The sequence below is a fragment of the Nannobrachium achirus genome (genome assembly GCF_963921795.1).
Source record: "Nannobrachium achirus genome assembly, chromosome: 2".
Taxonomy (NCBI): Eukaryota; Metazoa; Chordata; class Actinopteri; order Myctophiformes; family Myctophidae; genus Nannobrachium; species Nannobrachium achirus.
In genome coordinates this window covers 42732664-42757441 of record NC_137811.1, presented here as the reverse complement: position 1 = coordinate 42757441, position 24778 = coordinate 42732664, and the positions used below count along the sequence as shown (strand labels likewise).

General features: G+C 42.3%; 1 protein-coding gene across 1 annotated transcript in view; it reads right to left on the bottom strand.

Moving 5' to 3' along the window:
• The window catches only part of col6a4a (collagen, type VI, alpha 4a), a 50487-nt gene extending 26719 nt beyond the window's left edge, over positions 1-23768 (bottom strand). Inside the window, exons 1-19 of the mRNA XM_080754597.1 lie at positions 23675-23768; positions 22038-22646; positions 19224-19811; positions 17343-17918; positions 15821-16441; positions 14837-15397; positions 13965-14522; positions 12594-13172; positions 11755-12333; positions 10523-10872; positions 10204-10282; positions 9005-9150; positions 7699-7791; positions 5170-5223; positions 4861-4932; positions 4258-4284; positions 4034-4078; positions 2099-2152; positions 998-1060 (exon numbers count right to left, since the gene is read on the bottom strand). Coding sequence (XP_080610723.1) covers positions 998-1060; positions 2099-2152; positions 4034-4078; positions 4258-4284; positions 4861-4932; positions 5170-5223; positions 7699-7791; positions 9005-9150; positions 10204-10282; positions 10523-10872; positions 11755-12333; positions 12594-13172; positions 13965-14522; positions 14837-15397; positions 15821-16441; positions 17343-17918; positions 19224-19811; positions 22038-22646; positions 23675-23750 — 5730 coding nt within the window. The 5' untranslated portion in view covers positions 23751-23768. The remainder of the gene's footprint in view (positions 1-997; positions 1061-2098; positions 2153-4033; positions 4079-4257; positions 4285-4860; positions 4933-5169; positions 5224-7698; positions 7792-9004; positions 9151-10203; positions 10283-10522; positions 10873-11754; positions 12334-12593; positions 13173-13964; positions 14523-14836; positions 15398-15820; positions 16442-17342; positions 17919-19223; positions 19812-22037; positions 22647-23674) is intronic.
• Between the last annotated feature and the right edge of the window lie 1010 nt (positions 23769-24778).

Genomic DNA, 24778 nt, shown 5'->3' with positions numbered 1-24778 from the left:
TGAATGAGAGATGTGCTCAGCTATCTTAAATGTTATCCCACTTGATAGCAGGCAGACAGATAGACAACAACCCAGACAAATGTACATGAGTTTGTTTTAGTGTTTTTGTGGAATATGCTAATTGCACAGAATTATAAAATAGAGAAATTACTTTGAAATTACTTTGATTACAAATTGTGTCATTGACAGAATATAAACGGAATTACAAGACATAAAATAATGCGCATTGCACTTGTCTTAAGTTATGTGGAAATAAAGCAAATAAAAGAGAAGGTATCAAGTAATTATATCAACTGGCCTGCCGTCCCTTGACATTTTTGTAATGTGGCCCACCGGTTCAGAAGTTTGGAGTATCCCTGCTGTATTAGTAGTATAGTATTAATTGTACTCTGTATTATATTATATTGCATAACATTTTTTACTAACAGGAAATTACATGGCACACTGTGCCGAAGGACATCATTGAGTTGCAATTTCAAATCTATATACTGTAGGCTACTGTAGTGCAAACAACCTCCAAAATTGTATTTCAGATGATTTATCAGTTTATTTATGTTCATTCATTTATATTTATTTCCCATCCATGAATAACTTAAACTTAAACTAACTTAAACATTTTGTAAGTGCACTATGCTGTATTTTGTTGAAATACACTACATACTAAAAACATGTTAACATTTTTGTTCTGTATATATACTGTACACCAAAGCAGTGGTTCTCAAAGTGGGGCACAGTGAACCCAGGCTTTTTTTCTTTTGAAACCAAAACAAAAAACGCCTGGGGTGCCGGGGCTAGTGGTCCAGGGTTCCATGGGGGGGGGGGGGGGTGTTCTAAATTGACCTTTACAAGTCTGTAACTCTGACAGTATACAAATGAGTATACTGTCAGAGTTATGAGAGGTCCTTGGAAATCAAAACGTTTGAGAACCGCCGCACCAAAGAATTGGGACAGTGAGACATAGAAAAAACTGATTTATTTTCTTTTTCTTTCAACTCACCGGGTCTCCTCTCAATCCCCTTTGTCCTGGTTCCCCTGGCGCTCCCCTGATGCCTGGGATGCCCTGGGGAAGTGAAACAAATCAAGCTGTAGTGAGTGACAGGTTAGGGGGACAGGTCAGGTCAGAAGTCATTGCCCTGATAAAGGATCAATCATGCTATGCTTGCAGGCAGAAAGAGAGAGAGAGAGAGAGAGAGAGAGAGAGAGAGAGAGAGAGAGAGAGAGAGAGAGAGAGAGAGAGAGAGAGAGCTGGTATGTTGGCTCACACAAATGTCAAATCTGCTTCCGTCGTGTGCAAATGGAAGCACTGGAAATGAGACGAGAGGTTAAAGTGGATGCCCTGCCTGCTCCCACTTTCATTTGGTCTTTGTAGTAGGTTCCTATTGTAAATCTAATTAGTCGAAGCATATATATAAAAAAGCTTGCTGCTGAGCAGAAAAGAAAACCACAAAATACATTTTAAAGACATTTTAAAACATCTTTTCGGGAACGGAAACGACCCACAGATGACAACTTCCGTTATCGTCATCATTCAGGGGGCGTAGTTACAGACTCTCATTCAAAGATTGTGGAAATAGTTGTCTGGCTTGAGTAGTGATGGAGCTCATACTTTTTAATGATAATGAGCAATCGATCCTGCTTATTGGGCCGGGCTTATCCAGTGCACTATTGAGCATTTTCGAATATTTTGAGGAAAGACAAATTCTGAACAGAACTGGTATCTTTTTTTATTGACCAGTTGTGAGTGGCTGTGAGTTGGTTGACCACCATCTATGAAGATGACAATTGACAAAAGTATTATCATTAAATATCATTAAAACAGCCATTCATTAATGTGCAATAAGTGTTAAATGGCTTTATATTATGAATAGTACTGTAATAATCTTTGATTGCCTCTTGATTGTTTAAACATGATGACGTTATGGGCCGCTATGCTCGATAACAGGCTTGATAAGTGCAAAGCTTATTGATACTGGGTACTCAATACATTTATTATCGAGTTTGTAACAGAGGCTCGGGTTTGGAGCTCCATCCCTAGGCTTGAGACACTAGCATGAACGACATGAATGAATAAATAAAATAATGTATGCATTTTTTTTACCGGGTTTCCTGGGTTTCCTCTCTCTCCTAGGCTCCCAGCCAGTCCTGTCATGCCCTGCAAACAGACAACAACAGCTTATTTAGGACAATGGTTCTCAACCTGTGGGTCAGGACCCCCAGGGAAGTCCCCAAATTATTTTGGGGGGGTCCCCAGATGATTAGCTTAATGTGCAACATTGTTTTATCACTCAACAGTAAAAAAAACAACAACATAAAGATTAAGTGTATACAGGGTATTGGCACATTTTTAAAGTGACAATTTAAGGACTTTTTAATACCTCTAAAATGACAAATTAAACATTGGCCAAATTGTCCAATATTAGAGGCAGAAATTGTGAAAATAGCTAGCAGTGAGCATGTCGATCTGCTATTTTCACAATAGAACCGTGTTATACAAAATGTAATGCCTAAAATTTTAGTGCTTGTCAGGGTGTGTGTGAGTGTGTGTGTGTGTGTGTGGGGGGGGGGGGTCCCCAGTTAAAATATGATTATTTTGGTGGTCGCGGCCTGAGAAGGTTGAGAACCACTGATTTAGGAGACGTTGACAAAACATTAACAAGCGCTCTGCTTCCTCAACACGCCCAGTCACTTCCTGGACTCCACATAAATAAATACAAACAGCTACAGTTACAGTTGAGCTACAGTTTATTTGATGTGGTGATGATGACTACAGCAGTGGTGGCAATAGTACTCAAATGTTTTCAATTCAGTTACTGCAATGTAGAAATACTCTGTTATTACAAGTAAAAGTCCGGAATTCAAAATGTACTTGAGTAAAAGTACAAAAGTATTGGTATAAAAATGTACTTAAAGTACCAAAGTAAAAGTACTTATGTCACATTTCACAAGTTTTCAAATGTATAAAATGTGTAAAAAATATATATATTTTGAAAATAGCAGATCTACAAGCTCACAATGAGCTTTTAGAGCGTCTATTTTCAAATGGACGAAATGTATACAGGGCTAAAGTGGGTAATGTACGTTTTGTAATAATCAAATGTAACTAGCAAATATAGTTTTCAAATAATTAGTGGAGTACAATATGTGCCTGTCTGAGATGTAGTGGAGTAGAAGTAAAACATTTGGAAATTGAAAATACTCAGGTACAAATACTTCAAAATTGTAATTAAGTGCAGTACTTACAGTAAGTAAATGCACTTAGTTACTTTCCACCACTGCTGGACAGAATTCCACATTTGGTTCCATTTCTACACTCAGTTCAATTTGTTAAATTAACACTGTGTGTTAAGAACGTTTCGGGGCACTAGGCTTGGAACCCTATGGAGATAATCCCATCGTGTTGAGCACAATGCTAGGCATTGTGCCCTATGTATGGCGATGCAGGGAACCCTATATATGGAGATAACCCATCGTGTCACTGTGGATTGTACAGCGTAAATTGGGGTCACTGAGATAAAACATTTTATCACATAGGGTTCTGTGGCCTAAAGCATATCCAAAAGGTTGAGAATCAATGCACTAAAAGTGAGAACGCAACGGCACTCTGTAATTTCCTATTCTTATCGTGGCCGTGTGAACGCGCTCATCCCCCACACTCACTCGAGGTAGAGCATCTGTGATGACAGCATTTACAGTACATGTACTCTGGCTTGTACCATCTTGCCACTCTACAATAAATGTGTTTTGAACCATCAACCTGACTGTGTCCCTATGTCGGAGGAACTAGCTGGTAGCATCAACCTTGTTACAATGGTAACCGGTAGAGTCGCCGGAACGAAACTCTCTGAGATTTTTATTCTTGTATTTGTTTTACTGAGAATAAGGTTAGAAATAACTTTAGGATTACGCATATCTTTCTGAAGATTAGGAATAGGGTTAGGTTTTGGCACCGTTTCACCATTTAATAATAAAACAGACATACAGAGATTCCATGAATTCAGAATAATAGAGATAAATAACTTAATCTCTTAATTACCTGTTCACCATTTACTCCATCAAGCCCATGCTCTCCGTCTTCACCCTGCAATGGCAAAAGGATTCAAAGATGCTAAGTAACATTTAAAACCTACTTTAGTTTCTTCTTCCAGCAGTCACGACCTTTAAACTAGACTTGTTAAATGTATTTCACACTACATACAACATGTCTTAATAACTTCCTTAGATAAATGAATTTGCATTCCAAAAGAGTCAGTCACTCACCCTGTTTCCTCTGTGGCCTCTGTATCCCTGTAACATACACACAGATTAAAGCCAGGTCGGCAAAAGGGTTTGTTTTGTGTGTGTGTGTGTGTGTGTGTGTGTGTGTGTGTGTGTGTGTGTGTGTGTGTGTGTGTGTGTGTGTGTGTGTGTGTGTGTGTGTGTGTGTGTGTGTGTGTGTGTGTGTGTCTGTCTGTCTGTGCGTGCGTGTGTGCAGGGGCGTCACAAGGGGGGGGGGGGGGAAAGTGGGACTGAGTTACTAGGGCCCAAGGTGGAGGGGCCTTAATTATTTTATACTTTAGCTATTGAAAAATAGCAGATATACAAGCTCACAGCGTGGCACCAAGTGCCGCGCTACGAGCTTGTAGATCTGCTATTTTTTGAAAGTTGTTAAAAGTGTGCAAATCTTTGAATGTATGTATTTTTCAAGCGAACATTTGTAACTCAAATTTTGCTACTGGGGGGTCCCTGGAACTAACTATTTTGAGATGGGGGTCCGTGGCCAAATACATATCAGAAACATAGGTTTTTCAAAAAAGATTTGAAATATTCAAAGACTTGCACAAATGTTCACGATTTTGGTGCGACACCCCTGCGCGTGGGTACCTTCATTCCTCTTGAGCCAGCACAGCCCTGTATCCCCTGAGGTCCAAAGGGTCCAGGTAGACCTCTGTCACCCTGGGGGTAGAGAGGGTAGACACAGACAGTCGTGACAAGAGGTCAACAAACAGATCAATGTACAGGTATGTCGAGTGACTATTGAAACCTTGCAGACAGCTTCAACAGTGAGTTGGCATCCAAGCCCAGTTTAAAAAAATAAAATAGAATCATAGATGCTACATGCATGTTGTGTATGCTTTCTTGGCCAGGGCCGTCATGAACAACATAAAAAAAAATCATGAACAAAACACTTACAGCAATTCCTTCCTCTCCTGGGTAACCGGGGTGGCCCTTTGGCCCGACCACACCCTGTTGAAAGGGAGAGACAAGAGGTGAGGAGCTACAGTAAGACACTATATTACACCATTCAATCGCCATTTACAGCACTTTAACCAAATCCGTCACACTGACTGTCAGCACATACTGTACGGTCAGCAGCACATAAATACACAACTAGAAGCAGTGCTCTTCCGAGCACAGGTCTCCACCAGGCCAGGCGTCCTGGTGGTGCTATAATAGGCCAATGTAAAAAGGGTGGCATGTGTTCTTCACCAATCTTTGACCTTTCATGGCGCCACGCCACCACCATGAGGCTGAGAACATTTTGTAGTGTAATTTCTTCCTTGGCCTTTTGCGAATGTGTGTGCACAATTTCATTACAATTGCACGCTGTGTTTGATTTTAGTCATTTTGTTCGAAACGGATAAGTCCTGCAAAGTTTGGAGGCCAATCTTAGCCAATCAGGATGGAATATTTAATATGTGACAGATCCGTCTTGATCATATGACTGCAGAGATACTGTGTACTGATTTGTGTTAATTTTGGGTAAAATCTGAAGGAGTAATATCCAAATATGTGTCTTACATAAGTCGGCCTCCTGGTGGCCGATGTGAAAATTGAAAGGAAAGGGGTTTTCCTTGGCCTATAGGGAGTGCGCTTACAAAGTTTGAAACTGATCGGTGGAGTTATAGGTAAAACCACGAATTGGCCTGTTATAGCGCCACCATAAGGCTGATTTGAAAAATTTGAAGTGGCATTTCTTCCTCAGCCTAGTGGGAACGTGTGTGCGCGATTTCATGTTAATTGCACTCTGCGTATGTGATTTGAGGCATTTTGTCCAAAACGGACCAATCTTACAAAATTTGAAAGCCAATCTCAGCCAATCAGGATGGAATATGGACAATCAGACAGATCCATGTCGATCACATGACTGTAGAGATACTGTCTACCGATTTGCGTGATTTTTGGACAAAATCTGTAGGAGTACTGGCCAAAGGGTAGTTTTGCATAAATTGGCCTCCTGGTGGCGCTAGAACAGGCTCATATGAAAAATGTGGGGAAGAGGTTCTGAATTGGCATCCAGGGAGTGCGCTTACAAAGTTTGAAACTGATCGGTGGAGTTATAGGTAAAACCATGAATCGGCCTGTTATAGCGCCACCATGAGGCTGATTTCAAAGATTTGAAGTGGCATTTCTTCCTTGGGCCTAGTGGGAACGTGTGTAAGCGATTTCATGTTAATTGCACTCTGCGTTTGTGATTTGAGGCATTTTGTCCAAAATGGACCAATCTTACAAAATTTGAAAGCCAATCTCAGCCAATCAGGATGGAATATGGACAATCAGACAGATCCATGTCGATCACATGACTGTAGAGATACTGTCAATTGATTTGCGTGATTTTTGGACAAAATCTGTAGGAGTAGTGTACAGAAATGTGTTTTGCAAACATCAGCCTCATGGTGGCGCTAGAACAGGGCCATTTGAAAAATGTGGGGCAGAGGCTCTGAATTGGCATCCAGGGAGTATGTGTGCACAGTTTGGCAGCGACCGGGCCAACGGCGCCGGAGATTAGCTGTTAACAAACTCGGAGGACGGACGGACAGACGGACGGACGCACGGACGGACAGGGGCGAAAACATACTCTCCCCCTGCCTTCGGCTGGTGGAGACAACAAACCCTGTTGCCTCAAACACAAGTACATTTTTACAGTTCACTTATACTTATTCCCATACTGTTTTGCTCCTACTTGCATGTCATCTATTTCGCTCCACATGAAAATGCAGTTTATACTTAAATTCAATTCAATTAAAGTTATCTTAGGGTGAGAGACACAATCTTATGACAAATATACACTTGAGGATGTTCTCTACTGTTATTATTGCCCCAATCGTGATGTGGTTAAGAGTGTACAATTACAAAACAATTTAACCAGGCACACTTCTTATACTGACCCTACCTAAAGTCTTACATGTAAAAAGGAAAACTATAATTTAGACATCAGGCTGTTTGCAAATGTATATTATTTTCATTAATGGTTTTTAATTAATTTTCTACACAACAATAGACATTTAAGTGTATTAAAGGATGAGATAAATGGCCTGTATCTCCATTCATCGGGAACTGCTCCACATAATAGATAACTTATGTTGCACTAGAAGACTTAGGCTGTGAGTGATAGCTTGCTTATGGTATCTATAACTGAACAGATCAGATTATTGGCAGATGCTCCAAAGGCACCCTGCTTTTCACATATTTATATATTTTTGATTTATTTATTCCATAAATATATTTCATCACAATTGGGTTTGTTAGGAGGGGGAGGGGGCATAAGGGAGGCTAAGCCTTCACCAGGGGTGGCACGTCCAGGTTGTGCGCAGAACTTCTGCAGAGCACAACCAATAGAATGTTTTATTTTATTTTTATTTTTTAGGTTTTTCTTCTGTTTGATAGTTTCACACACTTTCACACACGTTAAAGGTTTAAAGTCATGCATGTTACAGTCACCTTTGACCCTGTGAGGCCCCGGAATCCACGAATCCCTTCAGATCCAGAGCACTTGCACATAACATTGCAGCATTCTCTATCTGCCACTGTGTCCTAGAGAGAGAAATAGACAGCAAAATACATTCAATGGGAGTGTGAGGAAGAAAGAGGTCAGACAAAAAGACAGGTTGAAGTTTGTCAGGAAGTACAAAGAGAAAGAAAGATAATAGTGGTAAATGATAATTAGGAGAGTTATTTATTCAGGCTTTTGGACAATATTTGTGTTTGTTTATGTTTTGTTAAGCGCCTTGGGTTTTTGAAAGGCGCTATATAAATTCAAGTTATTATTATTATTATAAGGAGGTGGTGGGGGGGACTGTCAAACATCAAGGCCAGGGTTCTCCTTTGAAAAACAATCCACAATGGGAAAAGGCTTCTCCCACCACAATTCACTTTTTCCTTTTGACATTACCATACCCTCAGGACAAAACTTCCACTCCTCCAGACTGACAAGCTGAGACAAGAAACAATAACGCCCTGGCATACTTCATATGCTGAAATGTCACTCATTTGCAAAATACAAGCCCATTATTGACCACAGACATATTTATTTTTTGCAGAGCCCTAGCAAACTCACATTTTAGGACTATGGTACACATTGTCTATTTGGGGTCTGCATCAAACTAACCCTAACTCTAACCCTAAACCTAACCTCAGTAACCGTGACAAGTAATTAACCTGCCGACGCTAGTCGGAACAGCGGCCCGTCGGCATATTGAGCGGACCCCGTCTATTTGGCAGTCTTGTCTCATTAGAACAGTATTCAAACAGTGGTCCAGGGACCACCAGTGGTCCTTGAGGGGGTTCCAGGTGGTCCCCAGTTAAATGATGGAGAGTTGTTAACCAAATGGACCCTTATTATAGATCGCTAACTCTTGAGAATGTAAAATGAAACCAAATACGGGTCCATTTGTTTTCACTTTACGCTCTCAAGAGTTACATTATTGTTAAACAATTGCATTACTTAATTTAGAAGAAGTCTACACAATTAGAGAATGCAGAAGAATTGTTATTTTGATCAATGTTTGCCTGTTGCCTCTCCTATGGTACCACATCAATACAGCATGGAATTGTGGCCAAAATCGTACCCAACGATAATAAAATATTCTAAGTTTGTGTCTGAGGCTAAATCTCATTAAATGGTGGTCCGTGGCTCAAATGCAGAATAAATAATGGACCCTTGATGTGAAATAGGTTGAGAACCACTGCATTAGAAGACTAAAATGGTCACAGTAATAATGGCTGGAGACTGTCAGCCACAACTTACAACTTGTTTCAGCATGGTGCTGCCCACACTCTGCATGCCAATGCTGAGAGGAACTTTGTAGCCAAACCCTCGACCGAACTCCACCATTTGCAGTTGGCGGGCATCTCGGGCTCCCTCCAGGGCGACTATCAGTAGGGCGCTTATACCTTAGCAAACAACACATGATGTTTAATTAGTGCATTTGTTCTCCTCTTACAGAAGATATACCGTAAATACTTTGCATCATGTCATGTCATGCCATGTCAGCACAGAACAACATTTCAAATGAGGAAATGAAAATAGAATATTTTAACATGTACCGGTACACTGATATACTGTCTATATGTGTTTTCCTGTTGTATTATACCATGTGTACCAGTATACAAATAGGCTATATAATGTAACTTTGTAACAACAGTAGGTCTCTATACAGCGCTATAGCCTCTCTTAGCCAGCCTAAATATCACAAGCTCCGTTTTTATTTTTGAATCAATTGAGCCTGGTAGCTAGAAGTCGGACCAGCTGTTTGGATGATAACGGCAATGATTATCCTTGTGTTTTAAATGATTGTAACAACAATGTAAGAGTTGATGCTGCTATGAATTGGTTTGATTTGATTGAAGGCTTTTCTGTTTCCGCGAGAATTTACTGTATTATTATGTGTCGTACACATCCGGAGAACAGCTGACATACAAGCTCACGTCGCGTCGCAGATGCAACCGCTGTGAGCTTGTAGATCCAACACCGGAACTGCCGCACACCTTCTGCGCAATGCACGATGGGACGTTGGAAACTTGTGGATATTTTTTCTTTCTCCTAATTGGGCAAAATGCTGATCTAAATCTTCCTACTGTATGCAAGTTATTTTGGTCTACACCCTCTGATGATGCCCACAATCAGTCCATCAAAGCAAATGCCTACTGAGCCTTGCCCAACCACAATCAGTGAAATGGAGCTTGTGGGCTGGCTTGGCAAGGCTAGTTATTACCTTTAATAACGAAATGTGCTATATTACCATCACATATGAAATCAAGGAATTTAATAACAAATTAATTAAAAGTGGTTCTGCTGTCCTGAAAATGTTTTGTTCTGGACACCCACCCATAAAACTCAACATCACTTATATATATGGTGTGAGCTCACTATAAAAATAAATACAACATGAGCACTGAGAGTTGCAGGGAGTGTATTCGTTAATGATAATTATTTAAATCTTTTACCAGATTGACGTAGAAGCTCCGATTCCCGTTCCAGCTTCATCACGTCCTCATCGAGTCCATCTGAGAAGATCACTAACACCTGGTGGATAACAGCAGCATTGTCACATTAGATTGGTGCTAATGTAGTAATGTATTAGGTACAATCCTGATGAAAGTTTTGTACAATACTAATAAAAACAGGCCTATCACAATTTCTAAATTATATTTTTTCTAAACTACACACTACACAGGAGTCAGGACATAACCAACATTCTGGACATTTTACTTCACTACCAAAGAAAGTTTGATTAGCCAGTGCATCGACAGCATTCCAACTCACCTTCACACCAGCATTGGACTCTTTGCTGAACTTGTCTCTGAAGTGGTGCAGCAGATCTGTGTTGAAGTAGGTGGCCTCGGACATCTGCCAGGCCATGACCTTCTTCACCACCTCGTCGCTGTAACCTGCGAAGTGCAGGTCATGCAGTGTCTTTCCATTGCGGCCCCACGCACTGTATGCAATGTTGGCAGAGACGGGCGAGGGTCCAACGCAGCACAGGCCCTGCAGTGTGGACACATAGTGGACGATCTCTGGCAGGAACGTCTGGAGCTTGGGTTGACCGGCGACCAGAGGCTGGGGTGTGGGCCGGTATGACATGTCGAATCCAAAGGCGATGTCTATGCTGCAGGCTATGGGACAAAAGACAAAACATTTGCTTTCTGCCACTCTCAGTCAATGTCACACTTCGGGTTCTGCTTCTGGAAGAGATAGATAGAGATAGAGAAAACAGATGGAAACAGAGGAGAAAAATAGAAAAGCAAAGAAAGAGAAAAGCAAAGAAAGAAAAGAAAGAAAGAAAGAAAGAAAGAAAGAAAGAAAGAAAGAAAGAAAGAAGCCTTAAGGGTGAGAAGCGACCACAGAACGCAGGGTAACAACAGACCAAAAAAAATAGTCAGTGCAAATCTGGCAATGTACACACACACACACACACACACACACACACACACACACACACACACACACACACACACACACACACACACACACACACACACACACACACACACACACACACACACAGAGAGAGACTAGAGTTGTCTTCGACTCAAGTGGATGTAGCAAGTGGAAGTATATCCACAGCCAGGCAGGGGTCGCAGCAGCTGAGTGCAATCATTGTGGAGCAGAGCAAACGAGACAGATTGTGTGTGTGTGTGTGTGTGTGTGTGTGTGTGTGTGTGTGTGTGTGTGTGTGTGTGTGCGTGTGTGTGTGTGTGTGGGGGGGGGGTCACCGCTGAGTGCAATCAGTGTGGAGCAGCGCAAACGAGACAGAATGTGTGTGTGTGTGTGTGTGTGTGTGTGTGTGTGTGTGTGTGTGTGTGTGTGTGTGTGTGTGTGTGTGTGTGTGTGTGTGTGTGCGAGTGCCGTTACAGGCAAGCATTACAGGCAAGAGGAACAGGCAAGAGATACAGCATTACAGGCAAGAGGAACAGCGTGACACAAATGCTGCAGGTTTTCACACTAACTGCTCCCTGCAGTCGCAAACAAAATACCAGTTCCACAGACCAACTCACCAGGTCGATCTGGGACGGGTCTGGATTGGCAGATTGTATCAACCACCTTCTGCTTGATGTTGGCCAAGGAACCAAAGTTTTGCACAGTGAATAACCTCTCAGAGGAGCCAGTGATCTGCAGGAGCTCCAGGTCGTGCACATCTCCGATGCCAATGGCAAACACCTCTATTCCCTCAGCTCGAAGGCTGGCGGCCGCAGCCTCCACTTCATCCTGCGAATCGCCGTCCGTGATCAGCACCAGGTTCTGGGAGACGCCTTGCAAATTGCGGCTGCCATGTGATGCTTGAAAGTAGTCCTTGATGAACCTTAAGGCCTCTCCGATGTTTGTTCCCCCTCCTTGTTGAATCATGGAGAGGATGCGTTCGTTCACTGCAGCTTCATTGTGTAACTCGTTGAGGTAAAACTCCTTCTGAGGAGAACTGCTGAACTGGGCAACTCCTACCCGGACAAACTCCTCGCTGACTTGGAAACTCGACACGAGGCCTGTCATGAATTCCTTCATGATCGTGTAATCACTGGAGGCGATACTGCCGGACTGGTCGATCAACATGACCAAGTCAGCTTCCTGTTTCTCACAAACTGCCAATACAAAAACAGGTAAAGATAAATTAAGTACTGTGTCTGTTCTGTGGCAGTGGAGAAGGGTTATTTTGAAAATGATCATATAATTGTGTGTGTGTGTGTGTGTGTGTGTGTGTGTGTGTGTGTGTGTATATAAATACATATAATATACAAATATGTATATTAATTAGAAATTAATTTAGAATAACATTTGATTTAAGAAAAGTTTTAATTTCTATACAAGGTTTTACAAATAGATAGACAGATAGATCTCTTACCTGGCTTAGTGATAGGACAGAGGACATGTGAAATATTCTTATATAGAACCTCTAAAGCATCAAAGTCGTTCACATAGAAAACCCTGGATTTGTCCCCACCAGCCATGATCTCCAACTGATCCTTGTTTGCTTCTGCCACTCCAATACTGAAGACTTTGATGCCATTGTCTCGCAGTGCATTAGACGGAGCAAGTAAATTGGCAGGGTCGGTAGCGTCGCCATCTGTGATCACGTATAGAATCTGGGGCACGTTGAGGGCTTTTCTGCCACCATTTGCTGCATCAAAATATTGTAAGGAATATGCCAGAGCCTTGCCTGTATAGGTGTCACCATATGGGTGATGCAGGCTTGCTATGGCCTTCGAAACTTGTTTTTTGGAATAATACTGGTTCAGAGTGAAGTTCATTTGGGGTTCGGTGGAAAAGATAATGACTCCAAAGCGTGTTTGGTTCATGCCAACTGTGGTTTCATTTACTACGGACTCCATAAACTTTATCATGCTTTGGAACTTGGGCCGGGTGATACTCGTTGATCCATCCACCAAGAAAATCATGTCGGCAACTTCTGTTCTCTTACAATCTGTTTGAAAGAAATTGGAAAGAAAAACAAAAATACATACAGTATTATCAATTCAAATACCAATTAGTGTTTTGTCATGATAAATAAATCAGTAAATTAGTTTTGGTGCTATTGTTGAAGAAATTAAGATATGTTTTGGTATGCTTTGCTTTCATAAAAAGCACATACGTGGGACTATACCTTTTAGTGTTTAACTACAGTGCAAAACCATTCATACATGAATCAGGAGCCCTCTCACCAGTGGTGTGTTCTAGACTTCTTTTGAGACCATTCTATAATTATTCCCTCTCACACCCACAGCATGCGCTAATATATATGTATCAGACTTGGTAAGTTTGTATCTTTAGTTTTGGCTCCTCATATTTCAGCAGCTATAACATAATAATAAAGAAATACAAATAAATGAATTAAAAATGCAAATAAAGTGGTGAAAAATCCAATAACTGCTACCTGCAAAAACAAATATGCTTCATAGAAAGAACCACTAATCAATGTATAGCTTTAGCCCACAAGCCTGATGGAATACAACATGCAACAAGGGGCATTTTCACTGATCATCATCAAATGGACATTCACAATGCACAACAACAATCTAAATCTCCTGTCAGGAGATTGCCTTGAACAAACAAGTTATTTTTGGGCGGAGGTTGTGGTCCCATCTTCAAGGCAAGAGTCATGCAGTAGACTGAATCTAGACAAATCTGTTACCGCCTTTTCTCTCTATATCCTTTTTATCCTAAGGTCATAAGACATATGATGCATTCCACAGTAGAACACACCACTGCCTCTCACCTCTCTCTGGTTCACAAATTTCCATCGCCAATTGACTCTCCAGGTCCTTCAACGCATCAAAGTCCCTCTGAGAATATACCCTGTCCTGGGTGCCAGCGATCTCCAGCAGCTGGGTGGAGTTGGCATTGACCACTCCAATTGCATAGACTAAAACCCCCTTGGCCCTCAGAGCCTCAGCAGGTCCCTTGACCTCATCCTGGGACTCTCCGTCCGTGATGACTATAAGTCTCTGTCCCAGGTCTGGACGACCTCCGTTGCGTTGATCAAAGTACTGGGTAACATCTGAAATAGCTGAGCCAGTAAGTGTGCCTCCACCGAGCTGTTGCATTTGTTCTATTGCTTGCGACATCGCAGTTTTGTCAAAGAAACTGTTGAGAGGGAATTCGAGTTCTTGACTGATGCTGTACTGCATGACGCCGACGTGCACCTCGTTCCGACCGACAAGGGACTTGCTGATAAGCGATTTCATGAAGTCCTTCATCTTCTGAAAGTCCTCTGGGTTGATGCTACCTGAGCTGTCAATCAAGAAAATGAGGTCGCCTGGTCTGTCTTTGCAGGCTGTGGGCAGAGAAATAGGCATTTTAGAAGAGCGTTCCACATTTTTCTTTTTTTAAAGCTTGTTATTTTTATGTATTGCATTTTACGTGGAGACATGCTATTCCTCCTGGCACACGGTAAATGGTGCATTTATATAGTGCTTTCTATCCAAAGCGATACCTAGATGTGCATTACATTCACCCATTCACACACATTGCATGCATTTAAATACATACCAATTGTCATTTTAATTTGGAACATATCTATACTAAACCTGGAACATCAAAACCATTTGTAAAAAAACAACAACAAACAAACAATCTAGCTTCTTTTACCATCTTGGGCACAGATATCGGTCATGATGTCATCCTTGAGTGGCCTCAGAGCATCAAAATTATTAACCAAGAACATCTTCTGTGGGCTGCCGGAAATCTCTAGCAGCTCCGCCTTGTCTGCACTTTTCACACCAATGGCGTAGATGATGATGCCTTGGGCTCTCAGTTTCTCTGCAGGAAGTTTGACCTCGTCCGCAGACTTCCCATCCGTGATGACAATGAGGTACTCTGCGGCTTGATGACCACGAGTGACCGCTGCTCTGTCAAACAGGTCCGTCATGAAGGAGAGCGCATCTCCCGTCTGGGTGCCACCGCCTATTTGCCTGATGTTCTCGATGCCCTTCTCCAGTGACTGGATGTCTGTGTAAGTTGTCAGGTCAAACTCTAAGTTCGGTGTATCTGCATACTTGGCGACGCCCACGCGAACAAATTCTGGCCCAATACGCAACGGATGGACAAACTCAATGATGAACTTCTTCATGTCTGTGAAGTCCTGTGGATAGATGCTTCCAGAGTGGTCGATCAGAAAGAAGATGTCCGCTTCTTCAGTTTTCACACAGCCTACAGGGATGAACAACAATGTCACTTATAAGGATTAATTTATATATACATTCTATTCTGAGTGTCACTAAATCAATTTAATAAACAGAAAAGAGTTACACCTGATCTTCATATGCTCATTATGAGATGGCAACAATTTCAATCTACTCACTCTGCGTCTCATTGGTGGGCTGGACAGTTGTTCTTGCATTAATAAACACATTTAAAAAAAGATAAATATATACAGTATATATCTTGTTTGACATGACCCACCCTGCCTACCGATGACACTGGCAGGCAGGTTTCTGAACTGTCCACAGTCCTCCTCTGACACACAGAGTTGAGTATACAGAAATGTTGAAGATAGGTTGAAAATGGTTGAAAGTGGTCCTTTAATACACAAGGCATGCTGAACATTTAGACACACAAACAGCTGTCTCAAACCTTCTTTGATGGTTGATCTTCGCGTATTGATCGTGATCGCGTTGTCAAAGATGTCAGTGCACAGGATCTTTTGCATACTCTGCACCATGGGCTTCAGTTTGGTAAAACTGTCCACGATAAACACATACCTCCTGGGAGGATAAGTGGCCATCTCCACTAGTTCGTTCTTATTAGCATTTTGGATCCCCAGACAGTACACAGTGACACCAGCTCTACGGAGATCCCTTGCCGCTGCTGTCACGTTGTCTTGGGATTCACCGTCTGTGATGATAATGGCCACCTGCTGGACCCCCAGGTTTTTCCTGCTGCCTCGCGCCTCCACGAAGACGTTTTCTGTGGCAAACTTCAGGGCAGCACCGGTGTTGGTGCCACCTCCGCGGTAGGGCAGGATTTTGATGAAGTCGAGAATCTCGCTCTTGTCGTCAAAGGAGTCGAGGTAGACCTGTGCCGTGGGCCTGTCGTTGTACATGACGATGCCAACTCGCACCCTCTTCCTTCCGACATCCAGGCCGTTCACAAGGTTGTGCACAAAGGTGCGCATCAGCTGGAAGTTGGCAGTTCCAATGCTGCCTGACTCATCAATGATGAACACCACATCTGCCAGTTTGGCTTTGTTGCAATCTGGCAGAAAGAAAATAAGAAAACGGCATATGCTTTTTGTTAGGGTAATTCATATTGCTTTGCTCCAAACTCATGCATTTTATTGTCTACCTCACCGTTAAGGAAGCGGTAAAAGGATGTGCAATAATTAATTATATAATATAATTAATTAATTATATAATTAATAATTGGGTGAAATTAATGGGTTAATTCATTAACACAGAGGTTGTATTTGTGTATAGTTTAAGGAGAGTAAATGAATAATGAATGTTCCTAATTAGGGTAGATGGGGACATAATTCTATATTAAATCGTTTTTTGATTGCTTTACAATTCATAGACTATAGTCATAAAATGTTACATCACAGTATGTCTGAGGGTTTTAGTATGTACAGTACATAAGCCTGGGTTTCTGAAGCTAGTATGTACAGTAGTTTGAATATTGAATGCATGGCTTGTAGGTATGTGCGCTCATTGGACCTACAACGATTGTGTTGAGCTACAGTACAAGCTCACAATATGTTGCAGCCTGAAAATAGTGCTGCAAAGTGCTGTGAGCTTGTAGATCTGTGATTTCCGGTGCACGAACACTGGCGAAACCAAGTGTAAATCAGGGCGTAAGATGGCACTGGCAGAACTTTTTATACTTATCTATGCTGTGCTGTCCTGTTTTACATTGAGGCATGTGTTGTTTTTATTGTACCTAACATTGTTTTCAATGTAGCCTTGTGTTGGTACAGTGCGCCATATAGCTGTGACATGTTTTAATAACTGTCTTCTTGTAAAGGGGACCAATGGATCTTTTAACATTATTGTGTTTTCCTCAAAAATGTTCAACAAATGTATTTGTTGCAGTGTATGCTCTGTAACTATATGTGTTTTTTTATGTCAAATAAATGATAAGAAATGATAAGGATTCTCACCTCCAGTTATAGTGGCTGCCTCGTCCTCAGTCTCGAAGAGAGCCTTCAGTTGAGGTGCAATGTTGGTAGCCTGCCATACATATGGAGCCGTAGCCACTGACCTCATCTCTCTGACTGGTGCAGAGCCTAATGCTATCCCCACCACCTTCACCCCTTGAGCCTTTACTGAGCGGGAAGCCATAATCACAGGATCACTTGCGTTGCCTCCCGACACAACAACCAGGAACTGCCCGAAGCCCTGGTCTTGACGCCCGCCGGCCGCACTGGTGAAGAAATTCGTACTGGCGGTCTGCAGCGCAAGGCCCAGGTTGCGAGGTTCGTTGCCGTTGGGTCTCCCGCGGCGCTGACGGAAGCGTGTCACAGCGGCCTTGGTCTCCTGCTTGGTTGCGTATGCGTTGAGAAGGAACTCCACGTTGGCGTCTCTGCTGAACTGGGCCAAACCAAGGCGGTGGGCGGAGGCTCCTATGTTGAGTTGGGCGACCAGGCGATTCAGCAGGTTCCGGGTCTGCTGAAAGTCTCCAGAAGACAAAGAGCTGTCGACTAGGAAGAATATGTCGGCATACCTTTGGACCAAAGCTGTAAAGGTACAAAAGAATAAAGGAAATTCGAGTTTAAACAGATTGAAAATGTACAGTTTTTATTGTTACACAAAAAGGCACATTATTGATTGTTGTTGTTGTTGGTTTTCACTTTCCTTCCCTATAATCTCACCAAAAAGGTTCCCCCTATTAAATGGATGGGGCCGATCCCTCCATCAGTGGGAGCCGCAGCACCAGACCTGGGGACCTGGTTCTATAATGTTTTTTGAAAAATTCTATATCAGTGGTGCTCAACCTTTTAATGTCAAGGACCCCCATTATATGTATTAGACTGGGGACCCCATCTGAAAAGATTTTGTTCCAGGGACCCCCAGAAGCAATATTTTTTGGTTGCTTTAAAAATATATATTCAAAGATTTGCATACATTTTCAAGATTCTTCAAAAATAACAGATCTACAAGCTCATAGCGCGGCACAGCCAAAGTATAAAATAATGGTGTTTAAAATCTAAAGAGACACAGATGCGTTCCAGGTCTAAATGGGTTCATGCCAGTGGACTTACCATAAACAGAGTCAGGTGCAGCTATTGTGCTACCCTAATTAGTATCACTGTAACACCTGTGTTTACCCTACTATTTCATGACAAAATGTCTGCCACGAATAAGGTTTGTTATAGTTATACAGTATGGTGTTGCAGAGATCTTTGCAACCTGCCAAGAAAGCATTTCTGCGAATAACCCTAGTTGACCCAAAATCTCCTCTCTGTCAGATTATTTTCTTTTCTAAATAATGTCTGCGTTTTAAAGATATGTGTTTTGGCTGATGCTACATTTCATGGCTGCCTGACCTCAAAAGAACTGCATTAATCATGATGATTAGAACCTGAATTAATGTGGTATTATAAGTCATGGCTTAGGGGTGTGTGACTAGAAAAATTGTTTATATCAGAATTATTAACTAACCTATGCAGCTTTAGGATATGGTTCCAGAGAGTCTTTTTTTATTTTATTTCAATTTTAATATTTTTTAGTCTACAGAGAACCTTGTTACTGTAGACAAACTGTAAAACGGCTGTTAACATGACTATGTCATAATCCTAGTAGGTAGAATGTAGGGTCGAATATGGTCAAGGGAAGTCAGATACTTGCTTATATCTCCCCATTTACCTATTGTTCCTACCAATACATTATGTTCCTTTTGTTTAATTGTGAAAGGAAAAGCCGTAAAAGCTAAAAGTGTCCAATATGCAGATCATTGCCTCAATGTATATTCATTATCAAATAGCACCCATGGTGGGCTTTAGAAAATCACAGACAAACAAGCAATAGCATTATTAACTTACCAAGCCTTTTATCCTCCATGGAAGTGCACACGGTCTGCAGCAGACCATCTGACAGTCTCTGCAGAGCCTGGAAGTTGTCAATTTTGAAAACAAAGCGTTCGTGAGGCCGGTTGGCGATGGACTTGAGTTCATTCTCGTCAAAGGCCCCCACTCCTATGGCAAACAAGATGACTCCCGTCTTCCTCAGGAGCTGGGCCGGCACGGCAACGTCGTCTGCCGACTCCCCGTCTGTGATCACCACGGCAATCTGAGGTACCCTCTCATCAGCACGGCTTCCCGCCTCCTTCGTGAAGTAGTGGTTCTGGAGGAACGTGATGGCCTTGCCTGTGGAAGTGGCTCCTGTTTTGTAGGGGAGTTTGTCCACTTGCTCGAGTAGAGATCTTTTGTCCGTGTGATCCTTCAGCAGGAACTCCTGCCGTGGATCGTCGCTGTACTGTGCCAGTCCAACACGTACTTTGTCTGGGCCGATGTCCAGGCCTTCAACGATGGTGTGGAGAAACTGCCGGATCTCCTGGAAGTTGTCGAGGCCGATGCTCGAAGAGCCGTCCACCAGGAAGACAATGTCAGCCTTGGTGGCCGCGGCACATTCTGCAGAGCAGGGAGAACACAGTCAGTATTTGGCATCACAGACTATATCCCTCCACCCAACATATTTCATTAAATATGAAATATGTGTATGAATGACCCCACCTCACTTGTGACGTGGATGTCTCTTAAGACACACCAGGTGAACAGAATTCTCTATCGTATCGAGACTATCCCTCCACCAAACGTTTTTTTTTTTTTTTTTTTTTTTTTAGAAGGAAACTACTGACTGGGTGCAGTCAGAGAGCTGGTGTCGAGTCCCTCCTCTCAGGGTCGCTGTCACGGCTCGGTTGTAGGTATATAATAGGTAAGCAGACAGAATGCGCTGGGGCGGTCGAACTTCCAGTTGAATTGGTCAGTCAACATACAGTAGCACACTATATTATATAGTATTGTTGGTAGTGCGTCACGTGGGTTTCAGATCCACATCATAAGTTAGGTGGGGTTATACTCCATTCATATGAAATACAGTATGTTGGGTGGAGAGATAATCTCTTCACTCAGAGAACAATCGACTTTCTTGAATGATCATTGATGGTCAAATGAGTGCTGTTGTATTAACTAAGAAGCCATACTGTACATGTTTTATATATTTGAAACATGTCACTAAATATATTGTTTAAAAAAAAAAAAAGCTGATGGGTTACCACCACAAAGGTATTTCATCTTGTTGAACACTATTTGTTTTTGTCTTGTGCACTCTCCACATTGTCTCTAAAATAGCCCAATAATTTTTGTCATTTAAAGTACAAATTTCATAAAGAAGAAGAAGAAGAAGAATTGTTTTGGGGGTTATAGAATATGGATATGAATACAAATTAAAATAAATATTTACATGCTAGATCTGCAAACAGATGGGTTGCGATTTAGACAGATGGGTTCCGATTTAGGACGATTAAAAAAAACTCTTCTAAATTTCTAAATTCTGACCTGAAGATTTCTGAAAAAATGATGTTGCTATGTACCGGTATATAGCAACAACTATTACACAGAGAGGTGTTTCCAGCAGGTCTGAATGGGCTGAACATAGACTAGCCTTAAATTAAGTCGCACCTGCAGTGGCTGCACGAGATTCTTACCGCTTATACAGACAGGTCGGGGGTATGGTCTGCAAAGCTGCTATTGCGGCTCTACACATGCACAAATGCGAAATATAGCTTCCGGACAAGTTCTACAAGGTTTATGCGACTTGTCTGGAAGCCTTGTTTAATGTATTAGTCCGTATTTTTTAATACAATGAGTTTTTACCAAGTGTGTGTTTTTTCCAAATCGAGCATCTCTGGTTTGGTTAAAGATGGCTGCACTTATCACGTGATGTTCATCCATTCCCCCATTCGCTCATACAAGGACATGATGTAAGTGTATACGGAAGAATGCACAATAATGCTTCCAGCCACCAACGGGCGCTGTTGCAGCTAACGTTGTAGCAAACGAGGAAAAGCTGTACACTTGGTAAAAACACATTTTATTTAAAAATACGGACTAATACATTAAACAAGGCTTCCGGACAAGTCGCATACATCTTGCAGAACTTCTGCGATGTGCTATATTTCGCATATTTGTGCATGTGTAGAGTCGCAATTGCAGTTTTGCCGACCATGCCCCCGACCTGTCTGTATAGTCGGTAAGACGCTCCATGCAGCTCGTCCCAAAGCCAGAATGCGGAAGCCACTGCAGGTGCGAATTAATGTAAGGCTAAAACATAGACCGTATACAGCAAGCCTGGTGAGAATTTAACCAAGAAAGATATGTGTAGGAAAGTATTCGTGCATCCTTATCTTGGCTGTGCAGTGTGCAGCCATGCTGTGACAAAACTTGAGTGGTGGCATTCAGTCACCAGTTGAACCAACGACTACCATCAAAGTGACACAATGAGCGAGGTCCTTAATTCCTAACAGCTCCAGTGCAACTGCTCAGTGCCCAGCTGAATAATGCATTTGTACACCTAGTTGTGAATTTATGTAACTGTATGAATGTCATATAAAATATTTCTAGGTAAGTATTTTTAAAGTCTTTGTTACAGTACAGTAGCTAACCGAATCACAGTAAGCTGTATGCTTGAACCGTTTCCATAGTGAATTTATAACTGCAGGAATGAATAATGTTGACATTTCGATGTGTAAAGAATAAATGGCGAGACCGTATCTTACTATTTAGGTCCTGGTATTGTACCAACAAAATGTGGTCACCGAATCATCCTGAGCTATACGCTAACTAACTACACGTTACCTTTCACCCTGAAAGAGAGTTGGCGTTTGGCTTCCTCCACGGTTGTACACAGTGTTTGGACAATACTTTGGGAAATCCCCTGCAGCGCAGCGAAGTCGGACACACTGTAGACATGCTGGTCGTGGGGCTGGTTTGCTATCTCCCTCAGCTGCTCTTCATCTGCATCTTTGATGCCAATGGCGTACAAGACGATTCCCTTCTTCCTCAGCTCCTGAGCGTGTGGCTCCACGTTGTCCTGCGATTGGCCGTCGGTGATCACCACGGCGATCTGCGGCACGTTGTCGTTGGCTCTGCTTCCGGCTCGGTCCACAAAGTGCTCGGTGAGCATGAAGTCCAGTCCCAGGCCGGTGAGGGTTCCGCCTCCCTTGTAAGGCAGGCTGCTGATGTTCCTAAGGATGTCGTCCTTGTTCTCGAAGGCGTTGAGGTGGAACTCGGTCCGCGGCGTGGTGCTGTACTGGACCAGACCAATGCGGACGTGGTCAGGCCCCACATCAAAACTGTTGACCAGCGTGTACAGGAAGCGACGGATCTGTTCAAAGTTGTTGGTGCCGATGCTCCACGAGCCGTCCACCAGGAAAACGATGTCGGCTACAGCCTCTTGTGTGCAGACTGCATGGAGGAAGGGGGAGAGCAGCCAATTTCCAGTGTCATGGAATGAAGATAGCGGGAAGATAGCACTTTTTGGTCAGGTTCATGATCCCTGGGAAGATTTCCCGCCAGTGAAAAAAGCGTGCGCGTTATTGAGAAAGGTGGATTAGACGTGGTGTTGGTAGATTTTAAGAGGAACGGAGAGCATTCGATCTCCAGGTCGTGAACAGTTTCCGAGCTGTCGAAGGGAGCTGCTGGTGAAAGCATTTACCTGCAGCATCATAGAGGTGTGCCCCAGGTGCAAAAGCGTGAGCATGATCTAGATAGAACTTATAGAAGTGGACTAGGACTAGGAGAATAGGACTGACTGCATGTCCATGAATAGATAGTGCTGCATATAGTGGCACAGTATACTGGTTGTTGTGAAACATTACAAACCCTACAGGATGTTGATTGCTAACAGGAATGAAGAAGTCAACATCTCTCTTTGCCACTATTGAAAACTGCAAAAATATAACACATCACCTCTCTAATACTTATTAACACTAAACTACGTACTTCACATACTTTAACTGCCCAGCAATATACCAAAATATCGTCCATTGTGTGTTATTGTGAATCTCTAAATGTATTGCTTGCGTGCCCCATAGTGAACAAACACAAATAAAAAAACATGTGCAAGGTTAGTAAAGGTGCTCTATAGGTGCTCGTAATGTAATAAACATGAGAAACTCACCAATTATTTCTGTTGTCTGTGTAACATGTGCATGCATGCGTCCGTGTGTGTGCGCGGCTGCGCTTGTGTGTGTGTGTGTGTGTGTGTGTGTGTGTGTGTGTGTGTGTGTGTGTGTGTGTGTGTGTGTGTGTGTGTGTGTGTGTGTGTGTGTGTTTTAATGTGACCTTGGATATTGTGTGTGTGTACTGCATGGTTTCACAGATGTACTATACAATGAGCTAATGTAATGTTGACATGAAACATTGGTCATCGTCTTGACACTTTATATTGTGGTATGCAGGAAGTTATGTCATATATGGGTAATCATACACACCTGTTTTCTGAGCAGCATTGCCATAGAAGCACGCGGCTACAACGAGAACAAAGAGAAGGCCCCATCTCCCCTCCATGCTGGAAGGCTTCTCGAGTTTCTCTCTTTACCTACAATAAAGACATACAGTGTACAATGAACGACTACATCAAAAGTGCTGTTACGAAATATAGGCAGTTATTACAAATGATGGCATACTGTATTATGTTTATTCATACTATTTTGAATAGTGCAGCATAAATATAATTAGTACATAATGTGAGCCAGTGAGAGTCCCTAACATTGGCTGTACTTTATGTGAAGCCATTCTCATGTGTTCATTGTGTTATATACTGTACAGTAGTCCATCCTAATAGTTAGTCAACTGTGACGCGCTGTGAGCTTGCAGATCAGCTATTTTTGGCAAAGACGTTTGGTGTAGACAGAGGGGAAAAAAGAGCAGACCCAGGGCGGAGACATAGGTCAAGTTTACTAAATATTGAGGGTTTAAGTGGTATTTAAGTATCCTAAAATACACATGAATCCAACATATTAGTGGCTCAGGCGGCAGTGACTCAGGGGTAGAGTTGCCATCTTAGAGAGTAGAGTTGCAGTCTTAGAACACAAAGGGTTCCCAGTTCGGGCTCCTCCAGAGTTAGTGTCCTTGAGCAATCACCCCTAGTTTCTCCCAGTGAGAAGGTTTGTGCCTTGCATGGTTTCCTCCGCTATCTGTGTATGAATGTGTATGTGAATGGGTGAATGTAATGCATTTAATGACATTTCTTCAAAAAAAAAAATCTTTGAAGAAACAGGACATTCTACTGAAGCTATCTTATAAATCTACGGCACTTATACCTGGTTGGGTAACTACGGTATTAGAAGTTGGCTGTCGCATTTAGTTTGATTGCCAAGTGGGCTGTAAAGGGCGGTTATTTGGCACATGTAAGTACAATTAAGGAAGTTGTGTTCGTATCCCTCAGGGAATGAGGCATACCATGAACGCGACTCCTCAAAATTATATGGGACCACAGGGAACCCACAGGGAACCCACAGGGATGATGCAGAATCACTCAATGACTGTGCATGACATACTCTCCAATCTGGTCTATATTAGGGATATAAATCAGT